The sequence below is a fragment of the Scyliorhinus torazame genome, chromosome 16 (genome assembly GCF_047496885.1).
Source record: "Scyliorhinus torazame isolate Kashiwa2021f chromosome 16, sScyTor2.1, whole genome shotgun sequence".
NCBI classification, from domain to species: domain Eukaryota; kingdom Metazoa; phylum Chordata; class Chondrichthyes; order Carcharhiniformes; family Scyliorhinidae; genus Scyliorhinus; species Scyliorhinus torazame.
This window is the reverse complement of record NC_092722.1, coordinates 125,712,832-125,738,892: the sequence shown is the minus strand read 5'-3', so window position 1 is coordinate 125,738,892 and position 26,061 is coordinate 125,712,832. Positions and strand designations below refer to the sequence as shown.

The 26,061-nt window shown below is 49.0% G+C and overlaps 1 protein-coding gene across 5 annotated transcripts in view; it reads left to right on the top strand.

Moving 5' to 3' along the window:
• Positions 1–26,061, top strand: part of LOC140393051 (monocarboxylate transporter 12-like) — a 215,666-nt gene that overhangs the window by 131,743 nt on the left and 57,862 nt on the right. For all 5 annotated transcript variants that reach the window (XM_072479006.1, XM_072479001.1, XM_072479004.1 and 2 more), the window contains exon 2: positions 7,058–7,316. In XM_072479006.1, coding sequence (XP_072335107.1) covers positions 7,207–7,316 — 110 coding nt within the window. In that variant the 5' untranslated portion in view covers positions 7,058–7,206. The remainder of the gene's footprint in view (positions 1–7,057; positions 7,317–26,061) is intronic.

The window sequence follows — 26,061 nt, the reverse complement described above, 5'->3', positions numbered from 1 at the left end:
TTTAGTCACAAAGCCCTTGGAGAGAAGCTTTTAAAAGTCAGTCTGAGAAACACATCTCCTTTCGTCAGAACCCAGAGAAGAACACTAAAATGAAACTAAAAACAGATACAGGGCAGGGCTGAAAAATGAAACTAAAACAGACCCAGCCCCTTCCATGAGTGACATTGCAGCCTGCCTAGCAGTTAACCCATTAACCACAGCTTTAGCAGACATATAGAGCTGAATTCTCCGTTTGGGGGACTTTGTTCTCCCGCCGGAGATGAATCGCCTCTGATTTGTGCTCACGCTGGGAGTGAGAATCCAGAGACGATTCACTATCCCTTGCCCTGCAAATTTATGCTGTAGCCACGTAAAATGGCTGATTCCCGATTAGAATGGTCAAACCCCGATTTAAAATAGCGAACGTAAGAGGCTGATGGGAAAATCAGCAAACAGGACTCAAACGGACAGCTGCAGGTAAAACAGTGTATTCGCCTCTGGGGAAGTCAGCCCAGACCGATACCTGCAGCCATCAACGTGACAACACCCCAGCCATCTGCATTTTAATCAGCCATCCCCGGGAACAATTGCTACAAATTAGCAATTGAAAGCCGACCCAGACCTTTCGGCGCGAGCAGGGGCTGACACAAAGAGAGGTAAACGACCACCCCCCGATCAAGGAATCGCTCCAGTATTGGAGCATATCGAACCAAGTGATTGGGACCAAGTCCAATCACTTGGGACCAGGTACGAGGTCCGCCCCGAGAGGCGGGAAGCCCCTGAGGACTATAAGAATAGGGGCCAAGTTCAAATCGACCCTTCTTTTCCTGCTCGCAACCTTCGAGACCCTTCTACAAGAAAACTGTAAGTCTTACTCCAGCGATCGCTACCAGATAGGCGCTCCTGACTATCGACTAGTACCAGCTTTTGAATCCCGCAGGCTCAGAACCAATTCGAAAGACCATTCATTTCCCTGACCTGGTGGGCCATTTCCAAAGTTAAGTATTGGCCTTTAGTGGTAGGTAGTAGTCTAGAAGTAGGATTATTGTATAAGTATTAATTGCTGTATATAATAAATGAGCGTTGATTAAACTCTTACTAAGCGGTGTGTTGCATTATTAATCATTACTTGGACTTGAACCACGTGGCGGTATCAGAAGGATACCTGGCGACTCATGAGCAAAGGTGACAGAATAAGAATAAAGTAAACTAAGGCTAAAACGAGCAACAATGCACGGCGGGGATTGCAAAGGATTCCCTCGCAAATCCCACAAATAGACCGTCATTTTGAGTGGGTAGTCCGATAGGGAGAACCGGCAACTGCCCCCACCCCCTGCAATGCAATTCTGCCTCGCACCTCCACCGCGGGTATATTATGTATCCCCCCCCCCTCACAGTACAATGGTGACCCGACCCCCCACAAGAGACACCCCCATTACAGAGACCCCTATCAGAGACCCCCTATTACGGAGACTTCTGCCTGGAACATAGAACATATAACATAGAACATAGAACATAGAACATACATACAGTGCAGAAGGAGGCCATTCGGCCCATCGAGTCTGCACCGACCCACTTAAGCCCTCACTTCCCCCTATCCCCGTAACCCCTCCTAACCTTTTTGGTCACTAAGGGCAATTTATCATGGCCAATCCACCTAACCTGCACGTCTTTGGACTGTGGGAGGAAACCGGAGCACCCGGAGGAAACCCACGCAGACACGGGGAGAACGTGCAGACTCCACACAGACAGTGACCCAGCGGGGAATCGAACCTGGGACCCTGGCGCTGTGAAGCCACAGTGCTATCCACTTGTGCTACCGTGCTGCCCCGCTGGAAACCAGACAGAGACAGTGAAAATATCACTGCATTGAAACTCACTTCCACTTTTCTGCAGAAAGCACTTAACTGCTTCTGATGTCATCAAGAGCTGTCAATCATAGCTAGATGTTTATAAACATTACAGTTCGTTTCACAGCTGGGTCCTTGAGATCCATTCAAGCATGAAGGGAAACAGAATTAAACAATCTAGACAGCTGGCTGTGTGCAAGCTGTCAATCGCAGCCTTGTAAAACCAATTGCCATTGATTGAAGAAAGCCTTGCAGGTCAAAGATCTGAGGGGATTTAAATTCTAGAGATGAGGTTTTTGCTTTCTCGGAATTTACAGGTGCTGCTTCCTTGGCCTGAGCCAACAGGCGTATTGCACAGATGAGTTTTGTAAAACAAATTTAAAGTGGCAATTCATTTTTTTCCAATTAAGGGGCAATTTAGCATGACCAATCCACCTACCCTGCCCATCTTTGGGTTGTGGGGTGAGACCCACGCAGACAAGGGGAGAATGTGCAAACTCCACACGGACAGTGACCCGGGGTGGGAATCGAACCCTGGTTATCAATGCATTGAGACAGCAGTTCTACCCACTGCACCACCTTTCCGCCCATGGGCTAGTTTTAAAGTAATGGGGGTTTCTGTAATGGGGGTCTCTGGTGGGTGCCTCCTTTTGGGGGTCTCTGGTGGGAGTCTCTGTTGTGAGGGTGGGGTCTAGTGAGGAAGGCTGGGCAGGATTTGCATTGTGGGGTGCCCTCCCATGGACTTTGGGGGCAACTCCCTTAAAGAGTTACCTCTTTGGCCCACCGTGTGGTCCACCGCACCAGGGCCATGCTGGGAAATACCTGCAACAATTCCCACCTGCGTGAATCTTGACCCAGAGGACTGGAGGATCATGCGGTTTGGAGAATCCAGTGTCCAGCCTTCTAAAGGATGCAACTGGGTCAATTTGACCTATTTGTATCCTCCCTCTGGAATGGGGCGCGAACCTTGAGACCACCACCAGCATGGGACCGGAGCATCGGGGTGGGCACCAATCTGTTCTTTTGGACAATGCTAGATTCTCCACCCCATTGTGAACACCACTACTGTCAGCGGAGAATCCAGCCCATAATCTGGATACTTAACCTAAATTCTTTTAATATTACTACTGCAACAGGCACATAATACAACCGATACAAAAAATTTCTACATTCATCACCATAGTATTCTTGATAATACATCTACTAGTGTCTGGTACTTCCCTTTTATGTACTTGATAACTCAGTCGTACCTCATGAATCTCAGTCTAAACCGCTGAATTCTAGGCAGCACTTTTGCCATTTCCTTTAGGTTAAGAAGAGCAACCAAAGGTTTACGGTTGGTGTCAACTTTAAACCTTAATCCCAGCACAGAATCAGAGAACTGCTCACGTGCTTATGCAAGTATTGTAAATGCTTCTTTCTCAGTAGTTGCATACCTTTTCTCTGTACCCAGGAGAGACCTTGAAAAGTAATAAATTGCTCTTCTTTGTCCATTTTTTTGAACTTTTGAAAGAGCACTGCGCTCAAGTCTGTTGGTAATGAGTCCGCTGTTCCAATAATTGGAAACTCTGGATTGTAGTGTGCTAGGCGTTCTAGTAAAATTAGAAGATTAGCAATCTTGTCAGAGTTATTTTGCTGGTTCACATTCCAGCACCACTGTTGACCCTTGTCTCAAAAGCTGTTGTGACAGTTCATTGATTTGAGCCACATTTGGTAGAAACGTGCCCATTTGATTGACAATCCCAAGGAGCCTGTGATGTTTTTAGGCTGTGGAAACTCTAATGACCTTGGATTTTTGCAGCTTGATTCCTGAAACCTGCACAAAGTTCCTGAAGAATTAAAAATTTTTTTAGAGTACCCAATTCATTTTTTCCAATTAAGGGGCAATTTAGCGTGGCCAATCCACCTAACCTGCACATCTTTGGGTTGTGGGGGTGAAACCCATGCAAACACGGGGAGAATGTGCAAACTCCACATGGACAGTGACCCAGAGCTGGGATCGAACCTGGGACCTCGGCGCCATGAGGCAGCAGTGCTAACCACTGTCCCGCTGCGCTGCCCAGTTCCTGAAGAATTTTATCTTGCGCATTGAAAATACATATTTGTTGTTTTATGTCGACCCCATTTCTTGAAAAACTTTGAGGTCTTCTTTTGCTCAATAGTCATGTCTTTCTCTTGATGAACTGTGTACGGGAATGCAGTCCATATGACATAATACGCCTTCCATGTTTTCCAGGGTCTGAGACCTTGTTCTTCGAAATGTCGCAGGTGACGAAGAAATTCTGAATGGTTACCTGTTAAAAAATAACAACCAAATGGGGTGATAAAAGTAGTTAGCAACCTGAATTCTTTGTCCAGAAGCAACTGCGAAAAGTGCTTGTTAGCATCTAATTTTGTGAAGAAGGTACTTTTTGCTAGTTTGACAAGACTTTCATCCACTGATGCCAAAGGGGGAAATCTCATATTCCACTCACCTGTTCCATTGAGTCAAGTCCACACAGATTCTTACTGAGCCATTATACTTAGGTACTGTGACCATTACCACTTTGTCTTTGGGTCTTGTGGGTCAGGGACCTTCCTCGTTTTGAAGGGGCATATAGGCTTAACATCTGACCATAGGATTCCACGATTCTCTGTCTTCAGCTTTCCTAAACCTGAAAATAGGGATGGAAATTCCTTTCAGAATACATTACTAGATCGCTCGACAGATATTTCATCAACCTCTACTCAACTCAGCTTTAACTACAAACTTGAGCCTCTGTCAATAATGATGATTCCTGGTTCTGGAAACATACAGGAGTTCAATAATTTCTTCATCCTTGTATCTTAATCTCACTGAGCGTTGGCCGGTTACTTTCCATATAGTCCTGTCCAGACCTTGTAACTGGATGGATGATTGCTCTAACGTGGTATTTCTAAGTCACTTTATTTCATCCATATGTCACTGAAACACCTGCGGCAGTATCTAGTTTGAATTCTGTGGGGTGACCTTCAACCTTTAATTTAACGCTTCAGTAATCATTTTCTGATTCGTTAAATTTCCCCAAAGAAGATTTCTGTAACTCTTCCGCTTCTTGAACTTGATTTGGCCTTGTTATTTTCTCTTTCTTCCTGTGAGCTACTCATCTTTTGTATTGGTAGACATTTTTAAAGTGTCCTTACTTTCCACATTTGGGCGGCACGGTGGCACAGTGGTTAGCACTGCTGCCTCACGGTGCTGAGGACCCGGTTCGATCCCGGCCCCAAGTCACTGTCTGTGTGGAGTTTGAACATTTCCCCCATGTCTGCGTGGGTCTCACCCCCACAAACCGAAGGTTGTGCAGAGTAGGTGGATTGACCACACTAAATTGCTCCTTAATTGGGAAACAAAAACTGGGTACTTTAAATTTATTTTTAAAAACTTTCCACATTTGTGCCACTCTGCCCCCCCTGCTGGACATTCTTATCGCTTGCGCAGGGTTTACCTACCACACTGAGAGCATCTCAAGATGGTGGTTGGTGCACTTATTCTTGATTCCATGGGCATTTGCTTCAATGTGCCTTCAAATCTTTTTCCGACACATTGATTTTCCTCCCACAGCACAAAGATGTGCAGGTTAGGTGGATAGGTCATGATAAAATTGCTCCTTAGTGTCCAGGGATGCAAAGGTTAGATGGGGTATAGGGATAGGATAGGCAAGTGGGCCTAGGTAGGATGCTCTTTCAGAGGATCGATGAAGACTCGATGGGCCAAATAGCCTCCTTCTGCATTGTAGGGATTCTATAATTATATGACCCCCATTGTTGCAATTCTCTGCAACTGGTACAGGTCATTTACAAATGAATGCATTTACCCAGTTTTGGTTTTCTCTTATTAGATTTTGCTTGCTCAATGATCAAATTTTTTCGAGCAATGAAGTATGCATCAAATTCCTGGAGGACTTCATCATATGAGCTTGAAACCTTGACCGCCCCTGTCTCGCTGTTTCGTTGTCTGTAATAATAACCTTTACGGTATAGAACTGACTGTCATGATATCCATATTATCATATCATGGTGCAATCACACACACACTGATGGACAGGTAGATGGACCAACCAACACACACACAACATCACAGCCAATCACCAGTGAGAGCACACGCACTATAAAACAGGGAACACCACAGTTCCTGCTCATTCTACCAGGAGATAGCTCAGAGCACAGAGCTCACAGCGTGCCACTCAGACATACACCATGTGCTGAGTGCCTCACTAAGATAGTGCTAGGGCTGGGTCCACAGGTTAGCTGGTGAAGTACGAACCACAGCCAGAAGTTAACAGTTGTTATTGTACAGAATAACAAAACAGAGTTGTACCATCTACAACCTTGTTGGTTCATTTGTGTATCGGAACACCCAACACGACACTGACCTGATCATTTTTCTCCTTCTTATACAAACCTAAAGCTTATGCAAGCACTGCCTGAAGCCAAATCTGACTCTCAAACTCAGGCTGTTTTGGGAACAAGTTAGAATTCTCAGCAAATACCAGAATCAACGTTGTAATAGTGTGAGAGAGAGATTACATGTCAGCCATAATCTTTTGAGAGCTGCGCACCTGTGATAGGAGTACAATTTTAAGAAGCTGTATAAAAAAATGTGTTATGATGACCATGGTAAAGCAGTACAGCTTTAAGAAATTGCTGACGTTATTTGTTTTTGATTATGAACGACCCACAATTTGAAGGATAAAACACAGGGAAATAGTTGAGGGGAGAAAAAAGTGGTGAGCAAGGAGGTGTTGGCAGGAAAGCCAATCCCTGATTTTGTCTTGTTCATTGCTGCTTTTAAACACAAATTGCCATGGGTGAATAAACCTTATTGGTTTTAAGCTCCAGTCACAGTGTATAACTCTACTGGATGCTGGGCCTGCTTCAGCTGTTTACAAAGAATAACATCTTGTCAGGTATTGAGAGAATAATTTGTGCATACGATACTAGTGTGGGACCATTTGCAAATTTGAGATATTTCTTGAGTTGAATTCGTATCAAAATTAAATCAAAAATATGGAGGGATTAAACAATCTGTTTTAAATTCCTACTTTATTACTGCACTTACTTAGGTCTTTTGATCTGGTCTTTTGAAAAGTAACATGTTAAAATCTTTTGCAGCAATACAGGCATTTTAGAATTGCAATACATTTGCCTCAATTTTAATCATGCCTGTATGACTTTTGACCAACCTATCCTGTACATTTTATTTTTTACAGATGGTTAATGAAAATCATTGACAAGAACACATTCCAGGCCTTCATGTGCAGTAGTTCTGAACTGACCTCTGCTGGACTGAAGAACAAACTTGTCAGTCTATTTGAACCAGGGAGCAGTGCAGAGCTCAGCAGGCGGTGGTGCTACTGCGATGCCTCGACACTCAAAAGTTCCACTAATGGAAGCCCCAGATGGAGGATGGGGCTGGATGATTGTGCTCAGCTGCTTCTTAGTGACCGTTTGCACAAGGGCCGTGTCCAGGTTTGTCAGTTAAACCTCTCGTGGTCATAATACTTTGCTCAGATTAAGCATCAGCTTTGCCTTGAGCTTTGAAGCCTTTACGTTGATCTCTCACCTACATTTATATTCACGACTGCATTTGTGACATTTGTTTGAAACTTAAATGTACGTTTTAAACATTCTTCCTCTGATCTTGTCTGCACGCTGTTCCCAGTCCTGGAATAGTACAGCAGGCTCTGTGCTCTGAGGCATTGGCCACTGTCGCTCCTGAATGTGTTGACTCAGCTTCTGCCTTTTTCTCCCTCATTGAAGCAGACAGGACCGTGTAGTCTGGTTCATTCTGAGTTCATGGTACGGGGAGCTGTCATCCAATCATTCAAAGGAGAAAGTCTAAGAATGTGATGGAGTTCTGGAACATTTGGTGCTGGGCTCCAGAACACTGAAAATATTGGTTAGACATTTTATGAAATCATTGCTGTTTAACCTGTTTAACGCTAGGGTTACTCATTTACTTTAAAATGATGCGATCTTTTAAAACTGGAGTCTGGTCTTATAATGCTGCAATTTATTGAAATGTAGATGACACTGATGTGTTATCTATGTTGGATTAACGCGGACTGCAACTCGATCACTTAAGTATCACTTAAAAACAGGCTTCCAACGCTGTAGATGGTTCAACACTGCTTTATTGAACTTGCCGAGTAATGTACGCAGTTCGCTGTGGGTCGACACTCTATTAATCTAAGCTTGCTAACCTTGGTCTGGCTTGCCCAGACTTGCTCTGTGCCATGTGTAGTAGGTGCTGACTGTACATTGCACCCTGACTGTTGCTACAGCTATCACCAGTACGAAGAGACCGAGCCTTCCTGCCTCGTGTGTTTTATACTGGTAGTGTACCTTGTAGTGTCCTGCCTGGTGATTGGTTGTTCTGTATTCTGTGTGGTGATTGGTTCCTGTGTGTGTCCATCACTGCCTGTCTGTATCTCATTATGAACATGAGTGCATATTATGACATCTCCCCTTTTTACAAATTTTGGATGCTTGTGGCTTTATACTTGTATTTACATGTGTGGCTATGTGCAAAATGGTGAGTGAGTGAGCATATATACATGGGAAGGTGTCTATCGTGCATATACAGAACAAGGTGAACAAAATTCACACAGTCTATAAGTCCAGTCTTTGTGGTGGGCGGCGGATTCGTGTCAGAGGTGGCGGGGGGGATGCCGGCGTCTCGACAGGCGGGATTGCTGCCAGATTGGCGGGCTCGTGGTTTGAAATGTCCGGAGGAGGCGTCTCGACATACGGAGGGGTGTGGTCAGGTGGTGGTGGGCAGGCAACTTTGCGCAGTGCCCTCCTGTTGCGCCTGAGAATGGAGCCATCAGCCATGTGAACAACGAAAGACCTGGGGGCAGCCTGTCGTACAACAACAGCTGGGGCTGACCAACCTCCCTCAGGCAGCTTGATGCGAACAACATCTTCTGGAGCCAGCACAGGCAAAGCAGTGGCATGAGCATCATATGTGATCTTCTGCTGGTCCCTGAGTCGCTGCACTTTTCTTAGCACCGTGAGATGATCAAGGTCTGGAACGTGGATGGCTGGAACAGTTGTCCGCAGGTTGCAATTCATGAATAGTTGAGCCGGAGACAGACCAGTCGACAGAGGAGTTGTCCTGTATGCCAACAATGCAAGGTCAAAATCAGATGCAGAGTCTGCAGCCTTGCAGAGCAGTTGCTTGACAATGTGGACCCTTTTTCCACCTTCCCGTTTGACTGTGGGTTTTGGGGACTGGATGTGACATGTTTGAAGTGGTAGGATTGTGCAAAGTTGGACCACTCTTGGCTTTGGAAACATGGACCTTTGTCGCTCATCACTGTGAGTGGTATACCGTGCCTGGCAAACGTCTCCTTGCAGCCTTGATGACTGATTTTGACATGAGGTCTGACAGCTTCACAACTTCTGTGTAGTTCAAAAAGTAATCAATCAGAAGTACATAGTCACGCCCATTTGCGTGAAAGATGTCTATTCCCACCTTGGACCGCGGAGAGGTCACATGCTCATGTTGTTGGAGCATCTCCTTGGGCTGAGATGGTTGGAATCTCAGGCATGTGGTGCAATTGAGGACCATGTTGGAGATGTCCTGGCTGATCCCAGGCCAGGAAACTGCCTGTCGAGCTCTGCGTCGGCATTTCTCGACTCATGGATCTGCTTGAGCACCATGGCCTGCTTGCTGTGGGGGATAATAATTCGATCCAGTTTCAGAATGATCCCTTCAACAACCGTCAAATCATCCTTGACATTAAAAAACTGGGGGCATTGCCCCTTGCGCCACCCATTTGCGATGTGGTGCATTACCCTTTGCAGCAGAGGGTCTTTGGCAGTTTCTGCTCGTATCTGGACGACACGTTCATCAGTGGCCGGGAGGTTGCTGGCGCACATATCTGCACCTGTGCCTCGATTTGGCGAATGAAGTCTACATGTTCGCAGGGCGTGGTGATGGATCTGGATAGGGCATCCGCGATTATCAGCTCCTTGCCCGGTGTGTAGACGAGGTCAAAATCATATCGGCGGAGTCGCAGAAGAATGCGCTGTAGCTGGGTCGTCATGTCATTTAAATCCTTCTGGATGATGAGGACTAAGGGTCTGTGGTCTGTTTCCACCGTGAACTTTGGCAGACCGCATACGTAATCGTGGAATTTAACGATTCTTGTTAGGAGACCCAGGCACTCCTTTTCAATCTGTGCGTACCTTTGCTCGGTCGGAGTAATGGCCCTGGATGCATATGCCACTGGAGCCCAGGACGAGGAGTCATCTTTCTGGAGGAGCACCGCACCAATGCCGTCCTGGCTTGCGCCCGTGGATATTTCCATTTCCTTGGTCGGGTCAAAGAACGCCAGGACTGGGGCCGTGGTGAGCTTTGCCTTGAGCTCCATCCACTCCGCTTGATGTGTTGGTGTCCACTGGAATACTGTGGTCTTTTTTACTATATGCGGGAGGGCTGTGGTGTGGGATGCCATGTTAGGAATGAATTTTCCCAGAAAATTCACCATCCCCAGGAAGCGTAGAACCGCCTTTTTGTCCTCTGGGGTCTTCATGGCGTTGATTGCCATTACTTTGTCGGAATCAGGTTGCACACCCTGCTGGGATATTTGGTCACCCAGAAATTTGATTGATGACAGACCAAATGAGCATTTGCCCTTGATTAGCTTGAGGCCACTCTCGTGGATCCTTTTAAAGACCTATTTGAGCCGATCTATGTGCTCTTCAGGGGTCGTGGACCAGATTATCACGTCGTCCACATCGACTCGCACACCCTCGATGCCCTCCATCATTTGCTCCATTATGCGGTGAAAGACTTTGGAGGCTGAAATGATACCGAAAGGCATGCGGTTGTAACAGTGCCTGCCGAACGGAGTGTTAAACGTGCAGAGCTTCCTGCTGGAGTCATCCAGTTGTATCTGCCAGAAACCACGTGAGGCGTCCAGCTTGGTAAAGAATTTGGCGTGTGCCAGCTCAGAGGTTAATTCTTCCCGCTTCGGGATCGGGTAGTGCTCCCTCATGATGTTGCGATTGAGGTCTTTGGGATCGATACAGATTTGTATTTTGCCTGAGGGCTTCTTCACGCAGACCATGGAGCTGACCCAGTCTGTTGGTTCCGTGACCCTTGAAATGATGCCCTGGCTTTGGAGCTCTTGCAGCTGCGCTTTTAAACGATCCTTTAGAGGAGCCGGCACCCGGCGTGGTGCATGAATGACTGGGGTGGCATCTGGCTTGAGTAGTATTTTGTAGCGATACGGAAGCGTGCCCATCCCATCGAACACATCGGGATATTGCGTGAGGAGGTCCTCTATGTCAGCCTGTAGATTCACATGAGATGAGGCAGTCGGAGGTGCAGAGGACATGGCATGGATTTGCTGTACCAGATTAGGGAGTTTACACGCACGGGCACCGAGCAGGGATGCCCTGTCAGGCCTGACAATCTCGAATCTTAACGCCGCCGTGATTGTCTTGTGGGATACAACTAGATGACACGATCCACTAGCAGCTATGGCATTGCCATTGTAATCAAGGAGCTGGCATGCTGGCGGAAGGATTTTGGGTTGGTCTCGGATGCTGTCGAGGTCTGCCCGGGATATGAGGTTTGCAGACGCACCCGTGTCCAGTTTGAATTGGATTCTGCACTGATTCACTTTCACGACAGCGCGCCATTCGTCACCAGAATCCACACTTAGGATTGAGAGGCGCTTTGCAGGAGTGGAGGAGACCGTCTCACGTGTGTTGTGTAGTTTTTACCTCACCACTATTCTTAGAATTCCCCCTATACCAAAAAAGGCCGATTTATTCTAAATGGTGAGCAGGGATTCTCATTCCCCGACTCTTACTCAGACTTCGGCGGGTGCTATTCGGGTCAAACTAGTGTTTCAAGTTATCGCCCGGTATAACCCGTATCTTCGTGGAAGAATTTTATCTACTTACCACTTAGTAACTTACACACGGGTCCAGCTTGCTAAGTGAAGTAAAGTAAACTTTTTAAAGAAAATAATAATAACCACTCTTTCAGGTTATCAATTTGAACTTAACTTTATTTTCAAGTTAAAAGAGAATAACTACTTTTACAGAAAGGTGGAAAGATCTTTTCTTGTTCGGACCAGTTGCAGACTTTCAAGTCTCTCTTGACAATCAGTCTTCTTTAACTTTTGGTCTTCTGCTGAGTTCTCTGGGCTGCTTGGTCTATCGATGTTGCTTGTCCCATCACCGAGGAAGATGCTCTTCTGATTATCTGCTCAGTATCCCCAGTTTTTATAGCCATTTGGGGCCCCTTAACCTTTGCACCTGGCACCCTTCAGTCTGTCTGCATGACATTTGGTAGGCTAAATTTTAGCAGTTTAGAAGTGTGGTGCTGCTTCTACAGCGATAGTGCAGTTTCGTCCTCCCTAGCTCGCCATCCTTTACTGCATTTTTCTCGCTTTGATTGACATGTCATAAATTTGTGTGCCTTAGTTCGCACTCTTTTGGTTTCATGTCTTTTCTGATGCACTTTTTCTCTGATTCGACTCGGGTCATCTTCAGGTTAAGCTAATGTCATGTTAGTGTTATCCCCCCTGACTCTAACTTTATCTGCTTTGGCCATCTTCATAAGGTTTTAACTTCAAATGTGATGTACGTTATAATGTTACCTTGTCACCTTCTAGTTTCCTCAATTTATTAATCAGTTGTTTCATTTTATTACTTTTCACACTTGTTCCTTATCTGATACTTTAGATTCTGGCTGCTTTTCCTAATTGTTCAATTAAATAACTCCTTATTAAAGATTTGTGAGATACTGTTCCCTTTCATATAACTTTTAAGAGTTTTTAAGTCAATCAAATGTTTTTTCTAACTTGTGAATTAAAATGAAGCTCCTATCTGTTTTCATCCCTGTCTGTGAAGTTTGTCTATTTTCAAAACAGGCTGCTGCTGTTAACCCCTTGTGGGACTTCTCCTTTTCATTAAAAAGCCTCAGGCATTCTTAGTGTTATTTTCATGTTTCAAATGTCATATTCTTCCGAGTTTTCACAACAGGTGATAATGTACACCTGGGGCGAGATTCTCCGACCTCCCGCCGGGTCGGAGAATTGCTGGGGGCTGGCGTGAATCCCGCCCCCGCGGTTGCCGAAGTCTCCGGCACCGGATATTCGGCGGGGGCGGGAATCGCAGCGCGCCGGTTGGCGCCCCCCCCCCCCCCCCGCTTGATTCTCCGGCCCGCATGGGCCGAAGTCCCGCCGCTGAAATGCCTGTCCCGCCGGCGTAAATTAAACCACCTACCTTACCGGCGGGACAAGGCGTCGCGGGCGGGCTCTGGGGTCCTGAGGGGGGCGCGGGTCGATCTGGCCCTGGGGGGTGCCCCCACGGTGGCCTGGTCCGCGATCGGGGCCCACCGATCCGCGGGCGGGCCTGTGCCGTGGGGGCACTCTTTCCCTTCCGCCTCCGCCACGGTCTCCACCATGGCGGAGGCAAAAGAGACTCTTTCCACTGCGCATGCGCGGGAATGCCGTCAGCGGCCGCTGACGCCCCCGCGCATGCGCCGCCCGGAGATGTCATTTCAGCGCCAGCTGGTGGGGCACCAAAGGCCTTTTCCGCCAGCTGGCGGGGCGGAAATTCGTCAGGCGCCGACCTAGGTTGGGCTCGGCCCCCAAAGGTGCGGAGGATTCCGCACCTTTGAGGCGGCGCGATGCCCGTCTGATTTGCGCTGTTTTGGGCGCCAGTCGGCGGACATCGCGCCGTTTCCGGAGAATTTCGCCCTTGATATGGAGACTCGAGGCAGTCACCATTTGGGTCCTTTGGGCTTTCGGGATCGGAATCCTGCATGCCATGCTGTATGCAGTGGACAGGTCTGCGGTGCAGCTGGGATCGCTGGCTTTTGACCGGTGGAGCGGACCTGCATAATGCCGCATAATGCCCAGGCTTTCCACATTGTCGACATCGCCTTCCTCTGGCTGGGCATTGCCGCTTTAAGAAGGCGGAACCTCAAATTTGGCACGTCATGAAGCTGATGTCAGTGCGTTCCGTGCCTTCCTGCCTCGTGGTAATGTACCTTGTAGTGTCCTGCCTGGTGGTTCTTTGTTCTGTATTCTGTGTGGTGATTGGTTCCTGTGTGTGTCCATCACTGCCTGTCTGTATCTCATTATGAACATGAATGCATATTATGACAGACACAATTTAGTTTTAAATCTTATTTTGGCTGATTGAGGAATCAGGAACAGTAATCACTGAATTGGAATTATTATGAGATTTATTTTTTCTTTGCGCTTCAATGTTTTGCTTCTCCTTCTCGCCTGAAGTTGGTGGCTTCATGATCATTGGCTACTCCCTCGTCATTCTGTCAAATGGCCATTATGTTGGAGCCTTAAGTATAATTGTTCAGAGAAAACTTGACCAGGGAAGGCATCATGGCCAAAGTTGACTGGTCAAAAAGACCGAAGAACAAGTATACTGTGTCACTTCTGGTGGCGGCCATGGTATGAGTGGTCGCACATTTGGTGGCTCCCACTCGTGGTGGTTTTTTCGGACCTTTTTCCCGGTTAACGGGTGGATGTGAGGAGGTAAAATGACCCACTGATGCATGGAGCTGAGGGCCAGAAGCGGTCGCAAAAGAGGGGAATAGAGTGCTGATGCGATGTCTGTGACACACGGGGAGATGGTGGAGGGTCAGGGAGCGGCCCTGCCGGCTCAGTGGTCAACAGAGCAGCTGATGGGCTCCCTGAATTGGAAGTTCACCCAGCAACGCAAGGAGAATCTGAAGGACCTGGCCAGGGCGGTACATTCGATTAAGGCTGTGATCCACCACGTGGAGACGAGGCTGGAGGCTCAGGGTCAGGCGATCCAGAAGAAGGAGGAGGTGGCGGGGGAACATGAGGAGCAGCTCGCCTCTATGGCAGCAGAAATAGGGTTGATGGGGGATCAACAGAGGTGGCTCCAGGCGAAGGTCGAAGACCTGGAGAACCGGTCACGCAGGCAGAATATTAGGATTGTGGGTCTGCCGGAGGGAAGTGAGGGAGCCGACGCTGGTGCGTATGTGGGGAGGATGCTGGAGAAGCTGCTGGGAGAGGGAGCATTCGCACGGCCTCTGAAAGTGGATCAAACGCAGAGGGCACTACTGAGGAAGCCCCAGGGGAACAAGCTGCTGCGGGCGATGGTGGTGCGGTTGCACCATTTCCTGCACAAGGAGTGGATCTTGAGGTTGGCCAGGAAGATTGGGCGCTGCACCTGGGAGCGCAGTGAACTTCGAATATATCAGGACCTGGGTGCAGAGCTGGCCAAGAGGAGAGCGAGTTTCAATCAGGCCAAGGCGACCCTCTTTAAGAAGGGGGTGAAATTTGGGATGCTGTACCCGGCAAGTTTGTGGATGACTTATGAAGGCCGGGGACTCTACTTCGGGACGACGGAGGAGGCGATGGAATTTATCAGAGACAGCGGACTGGCAGGAGAAGGAGGACATTGAACTTAGGTGGAGATGCTTTGACGCTGTGATTAACTTGTGTTTGGGGCCATTGTTTGGCTTCAGGTTTGTTTTTGTTTTTGGTTAAGGGATGGGGGGTTTATCTCTTCAATTGGGCTTGGGGAGGGGTTGTTTTTGTTTGCACTAGCACGATGGTTGAGCACGGGGGTTGGAAGGAGATCAGTGGGGGCGGGATGGTAGGCGCCATGGTCGGGCCTGCCACGCTAGCTGGGCGGGCTAGTTCATGGAAGCGCAGTGGGGGGTGAGCAGAAGGTTTATGTGGGGATGGGGGTAGGGGTTGCGGTTTGGAGACTTGGCGGGGCGGGGGGGGGGGGGGGACGGGACTTACTGCTGACAGGGGAAGGGCTTCTAAAAGGTAATAGGAGAGGGGAATCGATGACAGTGGATGCCCGAGGGCTGACATAGTGAGGTGTGGGACACGAGCTGGAGGCTGTCCCAAGAGGTGCTATGGTTGATCGTAGGGGAGGTAAGTTGCCCCCCGACCAGGCTGATCACATGGAACATAACGAGGGTTGAATGGGCCGGTCAAGAGGGCCAGTAAAGCGATTGAAGGCGGATGTGGCCATGCTACAGGAGACTTACCTGAAGGTGGGGCCCCAGACTAGACTGAGGAAGGGATGGAAAGGGCAAGTATTTCACTCAGAATTGGATTCTAAAACAAAAGGGTTGCTGAATTTGATTAATAAGCGGGTGGCGTTTGAAGTAGGAAGTATAGTGGCGTACTCTAGGGGTAGCTATGTTATGGTGAGCGGGAAACTGGAGAGGATGCCGGTGATGTTCGTGAACATTTAAGCCCCGGACTGGGACAACGTCGAATTTATGAGGCGAGTGCTGGGGAGGATCCCTGACCTGGACTCTCATCGGTTAATTATGGGGGGAGACTTCACTACGGTCCTAGATCCGAGACTGGACCGGTCGAGCTCGAGATCGGGGATGGTGTCGGCAACAGCTAAGGAGCTCCAGGGTTCATGGGGGGGGGGGGGGGGGGGCTGTGGATCCTTGGAGATTTGGGAGACCGAGGGCAAAAGAATTGTAATTTTTCTCCCATGTGCACAAGGTGTACTCCAGAATAGACTATTTTGTGCTCGATAAGACGTTGCTGGCGGGGGTGGTTGATGTTGAGTATTCAGCAATAGTGCGGTTGGACCATGCCCCACACTGGGTGGACCTGCGAGTGAGCAAAATGGGGGCTCAGCGTCCACAATGGAGGCTGGATGTGGGACTGTTGGCGGAGGAAGAAGTTTGTGAGCGGGTGAGGAAGGCCATTCGGGGATATGAACATAGAACAGTACAGCATAGTACAGGCCTTTTAGCCCACGATGTTGTGCCGACCATTTATCCTAATCTAAGATCAACCTAACCTACACCCCTTCAATTTACTGCTGTCCATGTGTCTGTCTAAGAGTCGCTTAAATGTCCCTAATGACTCCGACTCCACCACCACTGCTGGCAGTGCATTCCACGCACCCACCACTCTCTGTGTAAAGAACCTACCCCTGACATCTCCCCTATACCTTCTTCCAATCACCTTAGAATTATGTCCCCTCGTGACAGCCAGTTCCACCCTGGGAAAAGTCTCTGGATATCCACTCTATCCATGCCTCTCATCACCTTGTACACCTCTATCCGGTCACCTTTCTGCCTTCTTCGCTCCAACGAGAAAAGCTCTAGCTCCCTCAACCTTTCTTCATAAGACATGCCCTCCAGTCCAGGCAGCATCCTGGTAAATCTCCTCTGTACCCTCTCCAAAGCATCTACATCCTTCCCATAATGAGGCGACCAGAACTGGACACAATATTCCAAATGTGGTCTAACTAGGGTTCTATAAAGCTGCAGCAAAACCTCGCGGCTCTTAAACTCAATCCCCCTGTTAATGAAAGCCAACACACCATACGCCTTTTTTTAAAATAAACATTTTATTGAGGTATTTTTGGTATAATAACAACAACAAAATAAACAACATACATGAAACCATAAACATAGTGCAAAAACCATTTACCTCACATACTGGTCCCACCCTTATTGACCCCCCCACTCTAATCTAAACTACTCTCCCCCACCCCACACCCCGCACTACTGACGATTAACTTCCCGCAAAGAAGTCGACAAACGGTTGCCACCTCCGGGCGAACCCTAACAATGACCCTCTCAAGGCGAACTTGATTTTCTCCAAACAGAGAAAGCTAGCCATGTCCGATAGCCAGGTCTCTGACTTCAGGGGCTTTGAGTCCCTCCATGCTAATAGTATCCGTCTCCGGGCTACCAGGGAAGCAAAGGCCAGAACGTTTGCCTCTTTCTCCTCCTGGATTCCTGGGTCTTCTAACACCCCGAAAATCGCCACTCCTGGACTCAGCGCCATCCTTGCTTTTAACACCATGGACATGACGTCCGCAAGCCCCTGCCAAAATCCCCTAAGCTTTGGACATGTCCAAAACATGCGGACATGGTTCGCCGGTCCTCCCGCACATTTTGCGCACCTGTCCTCTACCCCAAAGAATCTGCTCATCCGGGCCACAGTCATGTGAGCCCGGTGAACAACCTTAAATTGTATCAGGCTGAGGCTGGCACATGTTGCTGACGTGTTGACTCTACTCAACTCGTCTGCCCATAGACCATCCTCTATCTCACCTCCCAGCTTCAGCTCCTCGGTCTGCATCTCCTCCGACCCATAAGCTCCTTATAAATGTCCGAGACGCTCCCTTCTCCTACCCACCCTCTGGAAACTACCCTGTCCTGAATCCCCCTTAGTGGTAGGAGCTGGAAGGTTGACACCTGTTTACGAAGGAGGTCCCGCACCTGCAGATACCTGAATTTGTTTCCCCTCGCCAACCCAAACTTTTCCTCCAATGCCCTCATACTCGGAAAGCTCCCCTCTATGAACATATCCCCATCCTCGCAATCCCCGCTCTCTGCCATAACCGAAACCCCCATCCATACTCCCCGGGGCGAACCGGTAATTATCACAGATTGGGGCCCAGACTGATGCTCCCATTGCTCCCACATGCCGCCTCCACTGGCCCCAAACACTCAGGGCCACCACCACCCTGGACTGGTGGAGTACCGTGCCGGCGGGAACAGCAGAGGCGCAGTTGCCAATGCCCCCAAACAGGTGCCCTTACATGACGTTGCCTCCATACGCACCTATGCCAACCCCTCCCCATCACCCACTTCCTGATCATGGCTATATTAGCCGTCCAGTAATAGTTGCGAAAATTTGGCAGTGCCAGCCCGCCCTCTCCCCGACTCCGCTCAAGCATTACCTTCCTTACTCGCAGGGTCTTACCCGCCCAGATGAAGCCCGTGATCACTCTGTTGACCCGCTTAAAAAAGGACCGCGGAATAAAGATGGGGAGACACTGAAATACAAATAGGAATCTCGGGAGGACCGTCATCTTCACCGTTTGCACCCTCCCAGCCAGAGACAACAGAAGCGTGTCCCATCTCCGAAAATCGCCCTTCATTTGGTGAACCAGCCGGGCCAGATTCAATTTATGCAGCCGGTCCCATTCCCGCGCCTCTTGGATGCCTAAGTACCTAAAGATTCCCTCTACTAACCTAAACGTCAGCTTTCCCAGTCGCCTCTCCTGTCCCCTCGCCTGGACCATAAACATCTCACTCTTTCCCATATTAAGCTTATACCCCGAAAACCGGCCAAATTCCCTTAGAGCCCTCATGATTTCTTCCATCCCATCTATTGGGTCCGAAACGTACAGAAGCAGGTCATCCGAATAGAGCGAAATCCTGTGCTCCCCCACCCCCCTCTCCCCTCCCCCTCTCCCCCGTCCGGACCAGTCCTCTCCAGCCCCTCGAGGCTCTCAGAGCAATTGCCAATGGCTCTATAGCCAGCGCAAACAACAGTAGGGAGAGGGGGAATCCCTGTCTCCTCCCCCGGTGCTGACTAAAATAGTCTGATGTTGTCCTAGTCATCCGTACACTTGCCATAGGAGCCTGATACAGTAACTTGTCCCAGCCAATAAAGCCTCGCCCGAATCCAAACTGTCCCAGTATCTCCCACAGATAGTCCTATTCTACCCGATCAAAAGCCTTTTCTGCATCCATTGCGATCACTTTCTCCACCTCCCTAACTTCTGGGGCATCATGATCACATTTAACAGCATTCTTACATTGGCCACCAACTGCCTGCCCTTAACAAACTCCGTCTGGTACTCCCCAATAACGTCCGGAACACAATCCTCGATCTTGGAGGACAAGATTTTGGCCAGCAACTTGGCATCTACATTCAACAGGGAGATCGGCCTGTAGGACCCACGCAGCTCTGGGTTCTTGTCCCGCTTAAGAATCAGCAAAATCATTCCCTGTGACTTCGTCGGGTCAACACCCCTCTTTTCCTTGCCTCATTGAACATCCTCAACAACACCGACCCCAATATCCCGAGAAAGTTTTATAAAACAGCACTGGGTACCCGTCCGGACTCGGTGCCTTACCCGCCTGCAAGCCTTCAAGCCCTCCGCTATCTCTTCCAGTCCGATTGGGGCTCTCAGCCCTTCTACCCGCTCCCCGTCCACCTTTGGGAAATTCAGCCCCTCGAAGAAGTGCCTCATCCCCTCCGGCCCCGCAGGGGGTTCCGACCTGTACAGCCTGCTGTAGAAATCCCTAAATGAATCACTTCACATTTATCAAGGTCGAACTCCATCTGCCACTTCTCAGCCCAGATCTGCATCCTGTCAATGTCCTGTTGTAACGTTCAACTCTATCGACAACTCCCCCAACTTTTGTGTCAACGGCAAACTTACTAGCCCACCCTTCCACTTCCTCATCCAAGTCATTTATAAAAACCACAAAGAGCAGAGGTCCCAGAACAGATCCTTGCGGTCACCACTGGTCACCGACTTCCAGGCGGAATACTTTCCATCCACTACCACTCGCTGTCTTCTTTCGGCCAGCCAATTCTGTATCCAGACAGCCAAATTTCCATGTATCCCATTCCCCTAACTATCGGAATGAGCCTACCATGGGGAACCTTTTCAAATGCCTTACTGAAGTCCATATACACCACATCCACTGCTGTTTTCCCTGGCTATAGAGCCGCTGGCAATGGCACTGAGAACGTCGGGGGTCTGGCAGGGGTAGTGCAGCGGGGGGGGGGGGGGGGGGGGGAGGCGGGGGGGTGGGGGTGGAGCATACACGGAAGATTTACTTCTACACATTTCAGACCCGCTGGGGGGATTGGAGGGATTATGGGGATATTAGAGGAAATTGGATAAATTGAATATGGGCAAGAGTCAGGTCTTTGCGATCCAGGCAAGGAGGCAGGAGAAGAGATTGGGGGAGCTGTCATTCAAGGTGGTAGGGTGGAGATTTTGGTATTTGGGTATCCAGGTGGCACGGGAATGGGAACAGCTGCACAAGCTGAATTTGGGTCAGCTGGTAGAACAGATGAGGGGGGACTTTTGGAGGTGGGATGTGCTCCCGCTGTCATTGGCGGGGCGGGTACATACAGTGAAAATGACGGTCCCCCCGAGGTTCTTGCTCGTTTTTCAGAGCTTTCCAATTTTCATCCCCAAGGCGGTTCTTCAAAAAAATAAATGTAGTGATCTCGGGATTTGTTTGGGCGGGTAAAACCCCGCAGGTGAAGAAGGTGAAGAAGCTGGATGGGGGTTCCGGAGGTGGCAGCAGATGGGGATCGAGAGATTTGGAGATCTCTTTATTGCTGAGGGCTTCCCAAGCTTGGAGAAATTGGAGGAGGTGTTTGCCAGGTGGGAATGGGTTCCGATATCTGCAAGTGAGGAACTTTGTTTCGACTTTCCTGCACCTGCCGCACCAGGGGCTGCAGGATAAGATGGTCTCGAGAGTAGGAGTATGAGAGGGGAAGGTTTCAGAGATCTACAAGGAACTGATGGAGTGGGAGGGAACCCCGATTGGGGCGATGAAGAGAAAGTGGGAAGAAGAGCTGGGTGGGGAGTTGGAGGCCGGATTATGGAAGGAGGCCCTGAGGCGAGTCAATGCATCCTCGTTGTGTGCCAGGATCAGCCTGAAACAATTCAAGGTGGTCCACAGGGCGCACACGACAGTGGCCCAGATGAGCAGGTTCTTTGAGGGGGTGGAGGATAGGTGTGGGTGCTGTGCGGGGGGTCCTGCTAACCATGTCCATATGTTTTGGGCATGTCCGAGGCTGAGGGGTTTCTGGCAAGGGTTTGCCGACGTCAAGTCAGAGGTATTAAAAGTGAGGGTGGTATAGAGTTCAGAGGTGGTAATCTTTGGCATGTTGGAAGATTTGGGCACCCTGGGGGTGAGAGAGGTCGATGTCCTGGCCTTTGCCTTCCTGGTGGCCCGGAGATGAATCCTACTAGGATGGAGGAGCTTGGGGATTAGAAGCTGAGGCGATGTGTGGGGAGTTCGATATAAAGGCATTCTCTCCAGATCGTCTCAGGGAAGTTCTATTTTGTAACATAGCAAGAGTCCTCAAAGTGTTCGAAACATAGAAAATAGGTGCAGGAGTGGGCCATTCGGCCCTTCAAGCCTGCACTATGATTCAATATGATCATGGCTGATGATGCAAATTCAGTATCCCACTCCCACTTTCCCTCCATACCCCTGGATCCCTTTAGTCGCAAGGGCCATGTCCAGCTCCCTCTCGAATGTATCCAACGAACTGGCCCCAACAGCTTTCTGTGGTAGAGAATTCCACAAGTTTCCAACTCTCTGAGAGAAGACGTTCTTCCTCATCTCAGTCCTCAATGGCTTACCCCTTATTCTTAGGTTGTAACTCCTAGTTCTGGACGTCCCCAACGTCGGAAATATTCTTCCCACACCTCGCCTGTCCAGTCCCATCAGGATTTTATATGTTTCTATGCGATCCCCTCTCATCCTTCTAAACTCCAGTGAGTACAAGCCCAGCCGATCCGGTCTTTCTTCATATGTCAGTCCTGCCATCCCGGAAACTGGGGTTTTTCCACAGTAACTTCATCGACGCCTACTTGTGACAATAAGCAATTATTATTATTATTATTATTAGTCTGGTGAACCTTCGCTGGACACCCTCAATAGCAAGAATGTTCTTCCTCAAACTATGAGACCAAAACTGCACACAATACTCAACGTGTGGCCTCACCAAGGCCCTGTATAACTGCAGGAAAACATTCCTACACCTATAATCAAATCCTCTCGCTGTGAAGGCCAGCAGGCTATTAGCTTTCCTCACCGCCTGCTGTACTTGCTTGCTAACCTTCAGCGACTGTTCCACCATGACACCCAGGTCTCGTTGCGCTTCCCCTTTTACTAAACTGGCACCATTCAGATAATAATCTGTCTTCCTGTTTTTACCACCAAAGTGGATAACCTCACATTTACCCACATTATATTGCATTTGCCCATGCAGCCAGCCTGTCCAAGTTACCCTGCAGCCTCTTTGCACCCTCCTCACAGCACACACTGCCACCCAGCTTCGTGTCGCTTGCAAATTGGGAATTATTGTACGCAATTCCTTCGTCCAAATCAGTGCTGTATATTGTGAACAGCTGGGGTCCCAGCATTGAACCCTGAGGTACCCCACTGGTCACTGCCTACCACTCTGAAAAGGACCTGTTTATTCCCACTCTCTGCTTCCTGTCTGCCAACCAGTTCTCTATCCACATCAATACATTACCCCCAATACCATGAGCTTTAATTTTGCTCACTAATCTCTTGTGTGGGATCTTGTCAAAAGTCCTTTGAAAGTCCAGATACACAACATCCACTGGTTCACTCTTGTCCACTCTACTGGTCACAGCCTCAAAACATTCCAGAAGATTTCTCAAGCATGATTTCCCTTTAGTGAATCCATGCTGACTTGGACTGATCCTGTCCCCACTTTCCAAATGCTCAGTTATTTCATCCTTCATAATTGACTCCAGCATTTTCCCCACCACTGATGTCAGGCTAACCGATCTATAATTTCCCTTTTGCTCTCCCCCTCCTTTTTTAAAAAGTGCGGTTACATTAGCTACCCTCCAATTCATTTGAACTCTTCCAGAATCTATAGAATGTTGGAAAATGATCACGAATGCATCCTCTATTTCTCGGGCCACTTCCTTAAATACTCTGGGGTGCAGAGCATCAGGCTCTGGGGACTTATTGGGTTTTAATCCCATCAATTTCACCAATACAATTTCCTGACTAATAAGAATTTCCTTCAGTTCCTCCTTCATGCTAGACCCTCTGTCCCCAAGCATTTCCGGAAGATTATTTGTGTCCTCCTAAGTGAACACAGATCCAAAGTATTTGTTCAACTGGCCTGCCATCTCTTAGTTGCCCATTATGAATTCACCTGATTCTAACTGTAAGGGACCTACATTTATCTTCACCGGTCTTTTTCTCTTCACATATCTATGGAAACATTTGCAGTCAGCTTTTATGTTTTCTGTAAGCTTACTCTCGTACTCTATTTTCCCCTGCCGAATTAAACCCTTTGTCCTCCTCTGCTGAATTTTAAATTTCTCCCGGTCCTCAGACTTGATGCTTTTACTGGCCAATTCATATGCCTCCTCTTTGGTTTTAACACTACCCTGCTTTCCATGGTTAGCCATGGTTGAGCCACCTTCCCCATCTTACTCTTGCGCCAGTCAGGCATGTATAATTGTTGAAGTTCATCCATGTGTTCTTTAAGTATCTGCCATTGCCTATTCACCGTTAACCCCTTAAGTATCCTTTGCCAGCTTATCCTAGCCAGTGCACACTCATACCTTCAAAGTTAGCTTTCTTTAAGTACAGGACCCTAGGGCGTCATTCTCCGACCCCACGCCGGGTCGGAGAATGGCCGTTGGCCGCCGTGAAGCCCGCCCCCGCCGAAGTCTCCGGTACCGGAGATTGGGCGGGGGCGGGAATCGGGCTGCGCCGGTTGGCGGGACCCCCCGCACAATTCTCCGGCCCGGATGGGCCGAAGTCCCGCCCAGAAATTGCCTGTCCCGCCGGCGTAAATTAAACCTGGTATTTACCGGCGGGACCAGGCGGCGTGTGCGTGCTCCTGGAGGGGCACGGGGCGATCTGACCCCGGGGGGTGCCCCCACGGTGGCCTGGCCCGCGATCGGGGCCCGCTGATCCACGGGCGGGCCTGTGCCGTGGGGGGCATTCTTTCCCTTCCGCCTCCGCCACGGCCTCCACCATGGCGGAGGCGGAAGTGACTCCCCACTGCGCATGCGCAGGAAACTGTCAGCGGCCGCTGACGCTCCCGCGCATGCGCCGGGAAACTGTCAGCGGCCGCTGACGCTCCCGCGCATGCGCCGCATTTCCGCGCCAGCTGGCGGGGCAACAAACGCCATTTCCGCTAGCTGGCGGGGCGGAAACCCCTCCGGCGTCGGCCTAGCCCCTCAATGTTGGGGCTCGGCCCCAAAGATGCGGAGCATTCCGCACCTTTGGGGCGGCGCGATGCCCGTCTGATTGGCGCCAGTCGGCGGACATCGCACCGTTGGGGGAGAATTTCGCCCCTAGTCTCAGACTTAACTGTTTCACTCTCCATCTTAATGAAGAATTCTACTGCATTATGGTTACTCTTCCCTAAAGGATCTGTAACAGCCTCCCCGAACAGGCGCCGGAATGTGGCGACTAGGGGTTTTTCACAGTACCTTCATTGAAGCCTACTTGTGACAATAAGTGATTTTCATTTCATTTCATTTCACAGTTTGCTGATTAATCCTTTCTCATTGCACAATACCCAGTCTAGCCTGTTCTCTCATTGGTTCCTTGACATATTGGTCAAGAAAACCATCCAGGAAATCCTCCTCCATCGCATTGCTACCAGTTTGATTAGCCCAATCAGTATGCAGATTGAAGTCACCCATAATAACAGTTGTGCCCTTAATACACGCATCTCTAATTTCCTGTTTGGTGCAATCCCCAACCTCACGACTATTATGTGGTGGTCTGAACATAGCTCCCACTGACGTTTTTTGCCCTTTGGTGTTCCGGAGCTCCACCCATACAGATTCTACATCGTCCAGGCTAATGTTCTTCCTTCCTATTGCGTTAATCTCCTCTTTAACCAGCAACGATACCTCACCTCCCTTTCCTTTCCATCTATCTTTCCTGATTATTGAATACCCCTGGATGTTGAGTTCTCATCCTTAGTCACCCTAGAGCCAGGTCTCTGTGATCCCAATTACATCATATCCGTTAATGATTGTCAGCGCAGTCAATTAATCAAACTTATCACAAATGCTCCTCGCATTGAGACACAGATCCTTCAGGCTTGTTTTTTTGACATTTATTGCCCTTTTACAATTATGATGTAATGTGGCCATTTTTCATTTATGTCTTTGGTTTCTCTGCCTTCCACTTTTCCCTTTACTGCCTTTTGTTTCTATCCCCACCATACTTCCCTCCGACTTCCTGCATCGATTCCCACCCCCCTGCCATATTAGTTTAAATCCTCCCCAACAGCACTTGCAAACACTCCCACTAGGATATTGGTTCTTGACCAGCGCAGGTGTAGACCATCCGGTTTGTACTGGTCCAACCTTCCCCCAGAACCAGTTCTAATGTTCCAGGAATTTGAATCCTTCCCTCTTGCACCATCCCTCAAGCCACATATTCACCTTAGCTATCCTGCCATACCTACTCTGACTAGCACGTGGCACTGTTAGCAATCCTGAGATTACTATCTTTGAGGCCCTGCTTTTTAGATTAACCCCTAACTCCCTAAATTCAGCTTGTAGGACCTCATCCCATTTTTTACCTATATTATTGGTGCCTATATGTACCACAACAGCTGGCTGTTCACCCTCCTCCTCCAGAGTGCCCTGCAGCCACTCCGAGACATCTTTGACCCTTGTACCA